Consider the following 15,073-nt stretch of genomic DNA (forward strand, 5'->3'; position numbering starts at 1 on the left):
TATGCCCCTGTGGGGCAGTGTGAGGAGGCACATCTCTTTCGGGCAGGGAGGGATGCAACTCAGAGACCAGGGGCAGCGGCAGCGGCTGCCCAGAGGACTCCCAAGAAGAGGTTGGGGGAACACCTCACAAGGGGACGGTGTTCGAAAAAGGGTGAGAGGCTGCCAGCTCTGCAGGTAAGGGGTGACATAACTGGGTTCCTGAGCCCCATATGGGCGCCACAGAAAGGATGTAGTTGACCAAGGAGCTGTGGATTCAAAATGGTTGAAAACCTCTGGCATACACTATTATTGATCTGTTGGCTTAGGCTGCATCCAATTCCAACTCATTGTTTGTTAACGTTTTCAAAAAGATACAAGGAAAGGAAGAAAAACCTACATTAAAGAAACTGCAGATTTTCAAGAAGAAAATCAATTGTTAAGTTCAGAATCAAGCACAACATTAAGCATTTTTGTTCCATGTACAATTGCACCAAGTATATTGTGATGTGTTAATTTTAATTTTATGGGGGAGGAAGCACAATAACACTGAGGGGCACTGGAAAGACCCTTATGTCAGGTCTGACTATTTGTCCATTGAGCCCATGTCATCTGTTTCTTTGGCAGAGATCTTCCCAGTCTTTTTATGTGAGCCTTTTTAACCAGAGATGTGAACTAGGGATTTCACTTGGGATGGTTTGCATGCTCTGCCTTGGAGAAATGGCCTGTTCCTTCGAAGTATATCTTCCTCTGTTTTGGCATGTCCAGTCCAGTCTGCTTTGATACCTCTTTTCCTCTGTCCCTCCAGAGTCCTCTGCCCACTGGCATGGTGATTGAGCACTCTACAGACTTTGGCAAATCCTGGAAGATTTATCAGTACTTGTCCACAGATTGTGCCACTTCGTTTCCACGGATCTCTAGAGGTCTCCCTCAGACCTGGAAGGATGTGCGTTGCCAGGACATCCAGACTCAAGCGCAGAACGGGGGGAAGGTATAGCAAATGTGATGCTTAATGGATTTCACCAGACTTAAGACTTCTAGGACCTAACTAGTTTGACAACAGCCATCCCCAGAGTGACTTTGCTGCACTGTGAAGGCACCTGCCTTCTACTCTTCCAGGTGCAGATCAACCAATGTCAGAGGGCCCAGCAAACCCTTTTTGTGGAGAATTGGTAGCTCCTTCCAATGTAGCTGCTTTAGGGAACAGAAGGCTTCAGGTCTCTGGGGACAATTTATTAAGAGACATGCTGGAGCTCAGGAATCCACCCCCTGACTTGGAAAAACTGCCCTCTGGTGTGTGTGGGGAAGCTGTTGAGTAACATTAATGAGGTGATATTCTGTGTTAGAGATGCTTTCCCTCCAACAGCGGTTTCAATGAAAACGTTGGCGGGTGGGTGTGACAACCCACTTGCCAATCATCTGACATCATAACAACATCAGGTGATTGTCAGGTAGGTCTTCCCACGTACTTATCAAAGTTGGCCTGTAGGGCAGGGGACAGATCTACCTGCCCTGGGGGCGGGGGAGGTTCCCCACCCCTGCTCTAAATCATGCAGGGAATCTACCGAGACAAGGCTTCTCACTCCAGAAGTTATCACATAATTCAGCCTGGAGGAGCTGTACAACTTTGTTTAATGTGCAGTCCCACAAGTGCTTTGTTTCAGTGCTGCTTTTCCATGTGAGTAATGCATGAAGAGAGCTTGTGTTATGGCTTTCTTTAAAAGGAAAAAAAGTATTGTGGTTTAAATCTGTTTCATGGGATTTTAATTGTTGCTGCCACTTTTTGGCAAAGAGAGGGAGGGAGGGAGGGAGGGAGGGAGGGAGGGAGGGAGGGAGAAAGTATCACACAACCCTCTTTTGGTGGGTGAAGAGACTATAGTCTTCCTTGTACAGTAATTCAGTGCAAAAGCACCATTTTAGTGCTAATGTAAATAAGCATTTGCCTAACTGGGAAGTGCCGTTGATAGTTTTTAGAATGACAGGATAGAAAATCTCATGCTTTGACTGCCATCTTTTTCTTCCTCCTCTGTTCTTCTAAGGTTGAGTTCAACCCCATTGGTCTTGCATCTGGGATGAGGACACCTCAAAGCCAAAAAATCAACAGTATGTACATATTATTTGTGTCTGCTGGGATGGGGTAGGGGAAGCTTTTGGGGGATTTCAGGGAGCAGAACTTGTTTAGGCACCCAAGTGGATGCCTGAGCTCACTTTCCTGCTCCTCCTTCCGCATCCCCTTTCCCTTGTTTGTCCTATTTTTTAGATCTTCAGCCTGAGGGCAGGTCTTAGAAATGAGCTTTGTAAGCTGCTCTGGGAGCCTTTTAAGCTAAAGAGCAGGGTAAAAAATATTTAAATAAATTTGACTCCTTCATATACTAATGGGGTAAGTGATTTAAGGTTCCTGTGTCTTTTGTGCTGACCTTCATCTGACTCCAGCCCTGACAGCCTCACTCAGACTTTTGGTGTGCTCCTCAGTGCCAGGTGGCAAGTGGTGTGTGCTTTTTTAAGGTCCACCTGGCCTGGCAGGTGCCAGTGATGTTTGGTCCTGGGAGGCCCAGGCACTTGCCCAAGGATCACAGTTGCTGATGCTGGGCTCAGTTTGTTAAATGTGGTTATTGGGACCTAACAGTTACGTTGTTTGGACTTCCATGTATTAAGAGGAAAACCACATCCAACGGAGTTCGCATCTCCCTTTCTCACTGGGTCCTTGTCCCAGGAGCTAAAGCCTTTAGGTCCCATCTCACTGTGTCTGTGTTTCCCTTCATTGCTCTTTCTCTTGTCTCCAAAAGATCTGGGCCAGTTCACCAACTTGAGAATCAACTTCACCCAGCTGTCGCGTCCTGTGCACCAGGGGTACCGCACACCCAGTGCCTTCTATGCCTTGAACGAGATGCAAGTGAAAGGGAGCTGCTTCTGCCATGGACATGCAGACCGCTGTGCTGCCCTGGACGCTGCTTCTGCAGGACACAATGTTATGGTGAGGGTGAGGACGGGGAAAGGTTGCTACAGATCTATGTATATCAGTCCTATTCTTCCCAGTTCTATTCTTAGATTCTCGCAGGCCTGCTCTGCAACCTGACCTCTCTCGACGGTTAAATTTGTCCTTACAGGTTTGTAGCGATACACCAGAAACCCTCTGTGCTTTTGGAAAGCAGATAGTGTTTCCTTGTATTATGCAGAGTGCAAGTGACCGAGATGATAAAGGTCTTGCCATCTTCTCTGCCTTAGCCACAAAAAGAAGGTATTTGGCATAGCACAAAGGCCAACCTGCTTGCTTCAAATTGCATTTCTGACTATCTTTAAAAGGTCAATGACCAGCTGCCCTTGGGCTTAGTAAGGCAGCTACTAGCTTCTTTCTAACTGGGCTTCTGGGGCTGCCCAGAGGGCTGAAAGGGAGGGCAGAACAGAGAGTGGTGTACATGTTCTCCTTTGCACATCCTTCATTCTGTAGCTCATTTTCCCTCCTCATTGTAGACATCATAGCTCCTCATCATAGCTCTTGGAGAGGAGAATGGGCAGAAGCAGAGAATGGGGATGGTGGAGAAAACCATTTTGTTCACATCTTGAGGCGAACCTATCCACCATTTCACGCTTCACACCAAATCACAGCAGAACGCAGCAACCGTTTGAAACGTCCACTTCTCTGAATGTCGCAAAGCTGTTTTCCAATCAAAAACCACCTGCAAAAAGGCACATGCGAGCAGAAAGTGTGCCTCAGACTTGAACATATTAGTGAAAATAATGTACCAAAGTGCATTATTATATTAAAGAAAATGCAAGCATGTGCATTATTAGACAAAATGAGGAGAAATGCACACAAATATGTGCTTTAATTTTTGTGTGGACTTGAAAGGAACATGCATTGTTGCAGAAATGAGGCAAACTGAACCTAAGACTGGGAAAAAGAAAGAGCAACTGAGACAGAATCACCCCTGCCTAGCAAAAAGGACTTGAGAAAGAAAATAATGCTCTGTCTCTGTGGTCCCTTCAGATGGGATATGGCTCCATTGGGGCACAGAGGAATGTGTGCAAAGGGCAGATGAGAGGGAGTTTTCTCTTACTTTTGTGCACAGGAGAGTGCAAATAATATTAGCCAAACAAAGTGACAGGCTTCTTGCAGGGGGGAGAGGGTGCCTCAGCACACCCCCACACCTCGATTTATAGGTGGTTTGCATCTAGATATAAAAGCAACATGGCTTCCTTTATTGTCTGGCCTGGAGCAGCTTGGACTGAACAGGAGTTTCCAGACAGGAACTTCAGAGTTAAGCCTGAACTGTGAGAGGCAGCACACACAAAGAAGAGGGATTGCACAGTATGGTTTTTTAAAATGGCAGCCGTATTCACTCTGATAAGCTTTTCAGCCCTGGGAGTTGCAGGGATCATCAGTATGGTCTCTTCTTTTCTTTTGCTTCTGATATAAAGTGCTCTGATTTGGCACGAATGCAGAAGAATATGTCCCTCCCCGCAATCAGAAGAGACACAATGTGAGAATTCATAGCATACCGTAGAAGAGCAGGCTGATCTATGATACCCGCAAAGCAAAGCTTTCTTTGCATCTTCTAGGTGAATGGACAGTGTGTGTGCCAGCACAACACTGCTGGAACAAACTGCGAACAGTGTGCGGCTTTCTACAATGACCATCCATGGAGAGCCGCTGAAGATGGCAACCCCAACGAATGTCACAGTACGTATGCCTCTATCCAACTTCCTAGGGAAACAGGCCACACTTTAACTGAGCAAAGCTGTCTTGGAAAGATAACTGGAGTTTATAAAATGCAGTGGAACCTTGGTTTTCAAACGTAATCCGTTCCAGAAGTCCCTTTGACTTCTGAAACATCTGAAAACCGAGGATCAAAGGGCTGTCAGCAAGTTCAACGGGGAAAATTGAGAAACACTCCTCGGAAGCCGTTCAACTTCCGAGGTGCGTTTGAAAACAGAAGCATTCACTTCCGGGTTTTCGATGTCCGGCTTCTGAAATGTTTGGCAGCTGAGACGTTCGAAAACTGAGGTTTGACTGTACTTACTTTGTTCATTATAGCCACTGGAAATATTGTGGTTTCTCCAATGCTTTTTTTTATCGGGGGGGGGGGATGCAGGGGTACGCATACCCCTAAACATTTTGTGAATCTTTGTACTTTTGTCCATTAACTGTATTTAGTTTTCCTGATTTGAACTGTAAAATGGTGATTTTCTTGAGTCAAAATGAGAAAAAAAAGTACTGGGTTTCTCATCAGTTATGGGATCTGCAGATTCCTAAAAGGGTGGAGGTGATCAGGGAAAGGGGAAGCTGAGGTAAGAAGGAGTGTTTAAAAGAATCTACTAGCAAACATTTTTAAAAAGGCTGAGGCAGATGAGAGGAGAGCTGTGATTTCCATTTGCAAAGAAGCTAACTGTTTCTTGTCAAACTTCCTCCATCAGTTTGGAGAAAACAGGCAAGTTTGGGGAAATTGCAGTGTGTGTATAGAACAGTGCTGGTGAATTGATGTTCCCTAAAGTCCTAAACCTTGCACTCTGGCTGTTTTGCATGTTCTGTGTGGACCCACAATGTGATATACCTTATGGATTTATACACTTGCTGTAGAACTAACTGAAGAGGGAGCCCAAGCGCCACCCAGTGGTGAAGTTGAAAAGTATAGGCACTATTGTTTTCCTTGAACTTCGTTTCAGAAATGGCTTTGTCTCTTTTCTCCTAGGGTGCAACTGTAACGGTCATTCTAACAAATGTCATTTTGACCCAGCCGTGTACCAAGCCAGTGGGGGTGTGAGTGGGGGCGTTTGTGAAGACTGCCAGCACAATACGGCAGGGAGAAACTGTGAACATTGCAAGACCAAGTTTTTCCGTAATAAGCGTTTTGAACTTGATCACCCAGAAGCTTGTCTCCGTAAGTGGGTGCTTAAGCATTTTCTTCATGAGTTTTTGCATAATCTTTTTTAAAAGATAATATTTGAATATGTAGTTTGCCTTATTCCAATGGTAGAGAGAATTCCCCTGTAAGATTGGTGCTCAAAAGAAACATTTTCTGTATTTTAAGTTGAATCTGAAGTGTAGATACGCCTCCAGATTCTTCAGGTCCTTCCTTGTGTCCCATCTTTGGAACTCACAATTCTTTTTCTGAGTCTCTATTTTGGTAACTGCAGGAGATGATGAGGCTTTTCTCTTGCTCCCCCCTGAACTAGAATCCTCAAGTTCCAAGTTCCAAGTGCATTTTCCTATGCATTTAAAAGGAAGGAGCAGTAAAGCTGACCAGAGAAAAATGAACGGGCTTGTTTTCCGCAATCTTTTGTGCCAATTTCAAGTGAGAGACAGGAATCCTGAATGGGCAACCCTGTCTGCAAATGAAGAGTGGGAGAAAGAAATGATGAGGAACAAGGCAATGCTAAACCCCTACACAAAGCTCAGGTTTTGATGACACCTTTTTGCTTTGGCCTGTACCTTTAAAATTTGTTGATTCCATGTCTTCTCTTTTTAGCTTGTGAATGTGACCCAGATGGCACTGTTCCTAACTCCAGTTGTGACCCCCAAACGGGCCGCTGTGTCTGTAAGGACAACGTGCAAGGAGGCCGTTGTCATTTGTGCAAGCCTGGATTCACCCAGTTAACCAACTCTAACCCCCAAGGTTGCAGAGGTTAGTCAAATTTCAACCATGCCATGCTAGATGTGGGCATGGTGGAGATAGCCACCTCCTGCTGTTTATTAACAATCAAACGTTTATTTCTTTGGGAGGGCCCTTTATACACTGTGATAGAGATAGATAAATATGTAGATTAAAGCTATCTAAACTAGTAGCGATCACTACATCCCATTACAATTCATTCCATACATGAAAACTGTACAGTGGGTGAAGAAATTCTTCCCTTGTGTTTGTTTGGAACCTATAGCCATTCTCATGTTTTGAGAGACAAGCATTTCTTTCTCCACTGTTCATAATTTTATAAAGCTCTCACATGACCCCTATTTAGTTACTTCAAAGGCCCCAAATAAGTCAAACACGTGTCTTCATGGGGGATCCACCTTCTTTGGTAATCCTTTCTCTGTAACTCAAGAGACCATAATATTGGTGAAGCTCTGCTTGTGCTGTTGCACTAGTATTAATGCAGCACATAAGCTGTGAGAAGATCAATTCAATGTGAGCAAAACCTGGACCATTTTCACACAGCCACCACCAGCAAGCCAGCAGTCAATCACACTGGGCAAGTTGAGTTAACTCTTTATTAGCAAAAAAAACAGGATCTGCACAGGGCTGTCAGGTCTAATGAGCATAGAAACTCATCTCTGGTAGGTCTTGCCACCTTGAAGCAGTTGCTGAAACTGCTGCCCAAGTCCCCTCCTTTCTGGGGTTTCCCCTAAGCAATCTGAGACTGCACCTGTGTGAAGCTATCTCCTGGTTCTGGGAGACCGGGGGTGGGGTGGAGCTTGTTGCAGCAGGAGGGGGAGACACTCATGCCTCTTCACCAGCTGGAGTTGTCTCTCTCTCTTGGCCTCCCTGCTTTCCTGCTTTAGAGCCAGTGTGGTGTAGTGGTTAAGAGCGGTGGACTCGTAATCTGGTGAACCGGGTTTGCGTCCCCGCTCCTTCACATGCAGCTGCTGGGTGACCTTGGGCGAGTCACACTTCTTTGAAGTCTCTCAGCCCCACTCAACTCACAGAGTGTTTGTTGTGGGGGAGGAAGGGAGAGGAGAATGTTAGCCGCTTTGAGACTCCTTAGGGTAGTGATAAAGCGGGATATCAAATCCAAACTCCTCCTCCTCCTCTTCCCCTGATAAAGAACTTCTCTCTGCCACAGACTCTTCCTGCTCACTAAACCCTGTTACCTCTTCACCTTCCAACACCTCCTCCCAGTCTTCTTCCTCTTCTCCCTCTAACCACTCATTGTTGTCCCACCACTAGTCCCCTGGCTCTAAGCCGCCTTCCCCTGGGGGTTCCCCAGCTGATTTCTCCCATCATTTCTCTGCATTCAACCAGTCCACAACAGCATACTATGTAAGGGCAATCTAGCCTTTAAAAAAAAAAAATTAAACAGAGCAGGTTGAAACATTCAAAACATAGCCCTAGGAAGATAGAAGAAGAGGGAAAGAGTTTTTCTTTCAATTTCACACAGATCTGAAGATCTTAACGCTTATCCTCCAGGCAGGTCCCTTGTGGCATATGGTTTCAACTGAGGCTTGGCTTACATAACCAATCTCACGTCTCTAGATCCACCTTCATTTATCCGTCGCAATCTCTTGGGCAGACCTTGCCTTGCTTTAGATTAAAATGAAATGTAGCCTCTGCAAGTGGCTATACTGATGGGTTTCAGCTGCCTCCCAGCAGGTGGCAGTAGCTGCTTTGCTAAGCTTGATCTTGGAGAACAGCCGCAGAACATGACAGCAATAGCTGGACTGAATCACCTTGGGGAAGGACCGTAGCCTAGTGGCACAGCAAATGCTTCCATGCAGAAGGTTCCAGGTTCAGTCCCCGGCATCTCCAGCTGGGAATGTTCTCTTCATGGAACCTTGGAGAGCTACTGCCAGTCAGTGTGTGAGGTGGAGTAGTTTGCTGGCTCAATAGAAGGCAGTTTTGTACGTTCCGGCCATTATTCATTAGAAGCCTGACCTCCTGTGGTCAGCTGAGGGGGGGAAGGGTCTGTGCTGAGGAAACAAATCTAAATTCATGGAACAATATCTGCTTGGATATGACTAGTATCTGGAGTGGTAATGGGCACTGTCTGTCATAGCCTCAGTTCAAAACTGTAATTGATTAGTGATGTTGCTAAAGAGTGCATCTCCTTAATTTGAAATGCAGACCTTGGTGTCTCATGATGCTCAGCTCCAGTCTGAGATGCATGCTTTGATAATTGCAATGTCTGTGGTGACATCAAGCATGAAGAGCAACCAGCCTTCATTCTTAATTTGATGCTGAATAGATTTAGTAAATTTCTATACCACCCTTCATCTAAGGCTCACAGGGGGGTTTACAATACAATAGCCCAAAAAGGGATAACAAATGAAAACAATACCCCATCCGTCACACAGTTTTAAAAGCCATAGATTGTTTAATTAGCCAAAGGCCTGGGAGAAGAGGAATGTTTTCCCCTGGTGCCTAAAGGATGCGTAAACTAAAGATGTGTAATGAAGGCACCAGGTGAGCCTCCCTGTGGAGAGCATTCCTCAAGTGGGGAGCCAGCACCCGCCCACTGCCGCATCTGCAGATGTAAAGGAGAAGTAGAGCTGTGTGTTGACAGCATATTGCTGACAATGTACTCCAAAGCTCTGGGTGACCCTACCCAGCAGGTTCATGTAGATGTTAAACAGCATGGGGGATACAATTGAACCATGAGGAACCCCACATTGGAGGCTTCATAGTGTTGAAGAGCACTCCCTGAGCACCACTCTCTGGAAATGTCCATCCAAGTAGGACTGGAACCACCGCAAGTGGTGCTGCCCTCAACTCAGACATCTGCCCCAGATACAGTGGCCAATGGTATTGAAAGCCCGTGAGACATCAAGGACACATTGATGAGAGGTTGAGGACATGAGGATACATTTCCCCTGTCTCTCCCCCAGCAGAGGTGGTCACGAAGGGTGGCCAAAGCAGTTTCTGTGCTAAAACCAGCCCTAAACCTTGACTGAAATGGTCTAGAAAATCAGTTTCCTCCAACAGCACCCTATCTGGCCCTCTGGACGTTCCCCTTGCTTGGCTGGATGGAAGACAGAGAGGGGTATATAGAAAATAGCCTACTGCAGAAAGGTCACATTTACATTCATTGGCCCACCTTCTTTTGTCCCTGGCTCCACCTGCCATTGGCATGACTTTCAAAACCTGGAGCCAGCACTGTAGATTTTAGAACAAGACTTTGCTACTGGTGGACTGAAGGGTTTCATCAGCTTTGATTTTATTTATTTATTTCTATATCACCCTGTACCCACAGCTTCACAGGAGACCTGATACCTCCTGCCCACACCCCAGGAGTTCCGACACAAATGCTGGCTCCTTTGTTTTCCAGATTGCGCCTGCAGCGTTTTAGGCAGCCGCCGCAACGTGCCATGCGACGACGAGACGGGCCGCTGTTCTTGCCTCCCCAATGTGGTGGGAGACAAGTGTGATGAATGCGCCGCCAATCACTGGAAAATTGCAAGTGGGCAGGGCTGCCAGGCTTGCAACTGTGACCCTCAGCATTCACGCAGCCCTCAGTGTAACCAGGTACTGCCCACAAAGCAGCAGTGCAGGAGCTTACAGCTCTAGAGGTGGGCGGGAAGAGGGGAATTCTGGGCCATTGCACTTTGTAGCACCACGATCAGGGCATTGTCTTCTTAGTCCTGCAGAGAGAGGGGGAAGCTGTTTTGCTCAGTATCTAGGCTACCGTTGAGAGTGCTTAGTACATTCGGTGGTATTGGGTGGTAATGCTTTCTGCAGCTTTTACTAACTGAGGCTGTATATCTGGGCATGGGGGTTGCTGTTGCCAGTTTGAATTAGGGATGGAGGAAAAATTCATTTTAAAGCAAAGTGGCCTCATTTGCTAGTCCCTGATGGCTATGTGGATTAAAATGCAGCTGTCCATCAGATCACACATTTCTCTGGATTTTGCGAGGCAGTTTTTAAAAATGCACACGAAATTTATGTTTTATGGAAAAATGCATACAATGCATATTTGTGGGGGAGCATTAAAAAGCATACAGGGCTGTGGCTGGTAACTGACTTTTACTCAGAGTAGATCCATTGAGATGAATAAGCCTAAGTTGGTCATGTCCATCAATTTCAATGGGCCTCCTCTGAGTAGGAATAGCATTCGTTGCAATCCCATGTATTTTAGGGGAAGGATGAGTACAACATGTGTACCATTTAAATGTAGTTTTCTTTTGCATTAACCCCCCCCCAACACTGTAAAACTTAGAATGTAACAGACCTAAAACTGAACATAATGCTCAAATACATGTGAAACTAACCTGTAATGGAAATAGACTGATTTTTCCATTCCTACCACGAATGCTTTCTCATGAAAAACAAGCAGCTGAGGCCGAAGTTGGAGCTTTTCCTTGTAAATCCCTTCTGGAACTCAATTATTCTCCAGACCAACAGGCCTAACTCTGCAGTTCTACGTCAAAGAGATTTCCTCCCTGGCATCTTTCTCTCTTGTTTTGCAGTTTACAGGGCAGTGTCCATGCAGAGAAGGCTATGGGGGCCTGACATGCTCTGCTCCTGAAGTACGGGTTTGTCCGGACCAGTCTTATGGAGATGTCAGGACAGGATGTAGAGGTAAGGAATGCAGGTTGCACTCACCTGTAAACCACTGGGTATTTAAATGGTTCTTGCCACCTTGCTGTTCCATCTAACTGAGGTCTGGAGGAGCCTGTGGCCCTCCCGATATGGTTGTAGTTCATCTCCCTCCTTCTCTAACAGCTGGCTGTTGGGGAGAAGAGTGAGCAGCCAGAGGGATGCACTGTGGAAATGTCAGCCTGTAACCAGCAAGTAAAGCCTGTGACTATTTTTGAGGGATCCAGACCCTTCTTGTTCTCTTTCAACAGCTTGCAACTGCAACTTCCAGGGCACAGAGGAAATGGGCTGTGACAAGCTGACAGGCAGATGTCTTTGCCGTCCCGGCTTTACTGGAGACCGCTGTGACCAGTGCCAGCGGGGCTACTGTGGCAACTACGACCACTGTGAGGCATGCAACCCTTGCTTCCAGGCCTATGATGATGAGCTCCATAGTTTTGGCTTGCGCCAGGCCACCTTGAAAAATTCTACCCAGCGGCTTCCGGTGGGGACAATGAGCTCCGGCTTCAGCACCCGCCTCTTAGAAGCAGAAGGCGAAGCGCAGCTCATCCAAGGGATCCTGGGAAACCCCCTCTTGACGGAGCAAGGGCTGGATCAGGTCGCCAACGCCATTGCTACGATCAGGTGAACAGGAATTGCATTCTACTTACTGGCAGCAAGCAAGCATTGTCCAAAGCATGCAGATAACAATCTCTGATGCTTTGCTTTTAAGCAGTCTCTCTTCTACTTAATGGGTAGAGCATGAGATGCTTAATCTCAGGGTTGCAGTTTCAAGCCCCACCTTGGGCTAAAGATTTCGTTGCCGGGGACCTAGAGAGGGGCCCTAGTTCCTTGCCAATCCTTCCTTGGGTGCCTCCAGACTGCCACTGTTTTGTGAGAGGGATTCAAGTGCATATTGTAAATGGAGGTTTGTGAAGCTGGATTACAGTGCTCTGTTGCTCTAGCGAGACAAATCCAATTCGAAAAAGAGTGGCTAGGAAAATGACAAGGAAATGTACTTAAAAATGTGGGTAAGACATATGAATGCCAGGCAACCAATCAGGATGAAGGCTCATTGTTACATTAAAAGGTAAAGGTAAAGGTACCCCTGCCCGTATGGGCCAGTCTTGACAGACTCTAGGGTTGTGCGGCCATCTCACTTAAGAGGCCAAGGGCCAGCGCTGTCCAGAGACACTTCCGGGTCACGTGGCCAGCATGACAAAGCTGCATCTGGCAAGCCAGCACAGCACATGGAAACGCTGTTTACCTTCCTGCCAGTAAGCGGTCCCTATTTATCTACTTGCACCCGAGGGTGCTTTCGAACTGCTAGGTTGGCAGGCGCTGGGACCGAGCAACGGGAGCGCACCCCGTCGCAGGGATTCGAACCGCCGACCTTTCGATCGGCAAGCCCTAAGCGCTGAGGCTTTTACCCACAGCACCACCTGCGTCTCGCATTGTTACATTACTGCCCTGCAAACAAGATAGGAATGAATACTCAAGAAAGACCTCACATAGTCTAACCTCTGTGTAAACTTTGTGCAAACAAAGTGGAATGAATGTTCAATAAGCAGATCGTCTGCAGGAGCCCCTTGATTCACTGGCAGTCTATGAAGAAGTCAGTCTTTTAGTCTCTCATAGGGGCACAGAATACTAATGACATGCTTTCATTTGTTTCACAGTATAAAATCTGTGAAACACTGTGCACATTCAAGGTGGTATCCAGCTGCCCATTCAGTGATTATATGTTTGAATCAATTGTTTTAATTACTTCATCCACTTCAGTCCTTGTCTGTTAATTATTATAAACTGCCCTGTGATCCTCAGATGGAGGGTTGTATAGAAAATTAGCAAACAAATAATAGTATTAAATTAAAATTCTGTTCTGTCCCTTCCGTTATATTTGTTGTCCTATATTTGATAGCAGTGGGTACTCGGCTGCTGATATATGAGTCAGAATCTTCAAGCTTTATTTCAAAGAAGTGCCACTGATTTCATGGGCGTATGTTGGCATGAAAGTTTTAAGGGCAGTAATCACTGGATGAAAGAAAGAGAATAATTACAAGATGTAGGCGGAAACCAAAACCAACTATCCTGTTTTGTTTTGTTTTGTTAATTCCAGGCAGACCATTGAAGGTTTAAGACATGAAATACCTTTCAGGGATGAAGCATCCTCTTTATCCATAGATATGGATAATCTTGATAGAAGCCTGGTTCTGATCATCACTGAGTACCAAAACAAGAAGGCTCAGTTTGAAGCCAGCCGAAGCACAGATGTCTCAGGTATAATACCTGTGTTTCAACCACTACATTCATCAGTTCATACATAAGCGGCTGTATCTCCTACTGTAAATACGGACAATTATCTGATTAATGGGCGGCTTTGCCATATTGTGGATTTTATGTCCTGCCTAAAAGAAATTGAAGAAGAGAGATCTTCAACTTAAGTCAGACTTTCGCAATCTTTCCCACTTCTCATTTTTCCTCTTCCAACCCTCCCCCCTTTGCATGTAAGAGTGGATCCAAGCACAGGAGCTTATATCAGATACAACGTTGCACTCTCACAAAAGCACATTTCCTAGTGACCCTCAGAGGAAGCTTTGGTCATTTGCACACAGCACTTTTGTTTTCAGCTGCTTAAAAATGGCAACCTACTGTGGATGGAATATATTTCTTCTTCTTCCCCCCTGTGTTAAAGGTGTTATGAAACCGGCCCCACTGCTCAGGATGTGTAGCCTCATCCCACTAGCATATCTAGTAAACAGATTTTGCAGTGCTTCAAAGTAGCTTAACAAGTCTACATCAAAAAGAATGACTTTCAGTTTGTGAATTGACCCCGGGCTCCTGTCTCGGGCAGACCTGCAAGGCATTTCTAATTATTCTTCTCACTCACATCACACAGCCTATAGTTCTTACCAGCAAAGTGCTGCTCTGAGGCTTTCCAGACACACCCCAGTGGTATTAGTAGGCCATTTCAAGAAATGTATGTTTTGTTTCTGTTCCTGCTTGGTGATCTAATTAGAAGTGTGCAGAACATCCTCCCCTCCAGGGAATTATCACCAGTCTGATTGAAACTTTTTTTTGCTTCCCTTGAAAATCACTGGATGTTTCCCTTGATTAGGAAGCTCCAAATTAGCTTCCGGACTTTGCTGTAGGTGAAGTGTGATGGCAACTCTGGATGTACAGTGGTACCTCGGGTTGAGTACTTAATTCGTTCCGGAGGTCCGTTCTTAATCTGAAACTGTTCTTAACCTGAAGCACCACTTTAGCTAATGGGGCCTCCTGCTGCTGCCGTGGTGCCGGAGCCTGATTTCTGTTCTCATCCTGAAGCAAAGTTCTTAACCTGAAGCACTATTTCTGGGTTAGTGGAGTCTGTAACCTGAAGCATATGTAACCTGAAGCGTATGTAACCCGAGGTACCACTGTAATATATTTACTCTGGAAGGCTAAGGGGGATGCAGCACTGATCCTCCAGCACTTTCTCAAACCTACATGTTCACTTACTGCAGTAGCTTCAGTTTTGCCTCCTTTTCTGAACCTTTTCTGAACCCTGATGGAAGGAAGGAGGTGTGTCGGACCACATACCTCAGCTTGCTGAGTTCTGATGTGAATCTTGGAGCTGCAGGTGGCAGAGGCACATCTCTACTATACCATGTACAGTACAGCTTAGCTTTGTATAATACATTTTCAAAACAAAACACTAATGCAAGAGAAAAACAGCCATTAAGCAGTTTCATGTGAATGGCGATTGGCAAGTGCTTTTCAGCTGGCGTCCTTGTGATTCACTGCTCTGGCAGATCCTCCTTCCTCCTTTTTTCAAGGTAGAACTCCATACCAGGAGGCCTTGGAAAGGAAAGCTGCATTGTGAGTCACTA

At 45.9% G+C, this 15,073-nt stretch overlaps 1 protein-coding gene across 1 annotated transcript in view; it reads left to right on the forward strand.

Annotated features, from left to right (window-relative positions):
- Window positions 1-15,073, forward strand: part of LAMB3 (laminin subunit beta 3) — a 46,666-nt gene that overhangs the window by 19,717 nt on the left and 11,876 nt on the right. The window contains exons 6-15 of the mRNA XM_081194580.1: window positions 785-967; window positions 2,016-2,079; window positions 2,763-2,950; window positions 4,537-4,657; window positions 5,667-5,855; window positions 6,444-6,599; window positions 9,955-10,151; window positions 11,093-11,204; window positions 11,474-11,846; window positions 13,321-13,481. Coding sequence (XP_081050706.1) covers window positions 785-967; window positions 2,016-2,079; window positions 2,763-2,950; window positions 4,537-4,657; window positions 5,667-5,855; window positions 6,444-6,599; window positions 9,955-10,151; window positions 11,093-11,204; window positions 11,474-11,846; window positions 13,321-13,481 — 1,744 coding nt within the window. The remainder of the gene's footprint in view (window positions 1-784; window positions 968-2,015; window positions 2,080-2,762; window positions 2,951-4,536; window positions 4,658-5,666; window positions 5,856-6,443; window positions 6,600-9,954; window positions 10,152-11,092; window positions 11,205-11,473; window positions 11,847-13,320; window positions 13,482-15,073) is intronic.

The sequence above is a fragment of the Podarcis bocagei genome (genome assembly GCF_964188305.1).
Source record: "Podarcis bocagei genome assembly, chromosome: 5".
NCBI classification, from domain to species: domain Eukaryota; kingdom Metazoa; phylum Chordata; class Lepidosauria; order Squamata; family Lacertidae; genus Podarcis; species Podarcis bocagei.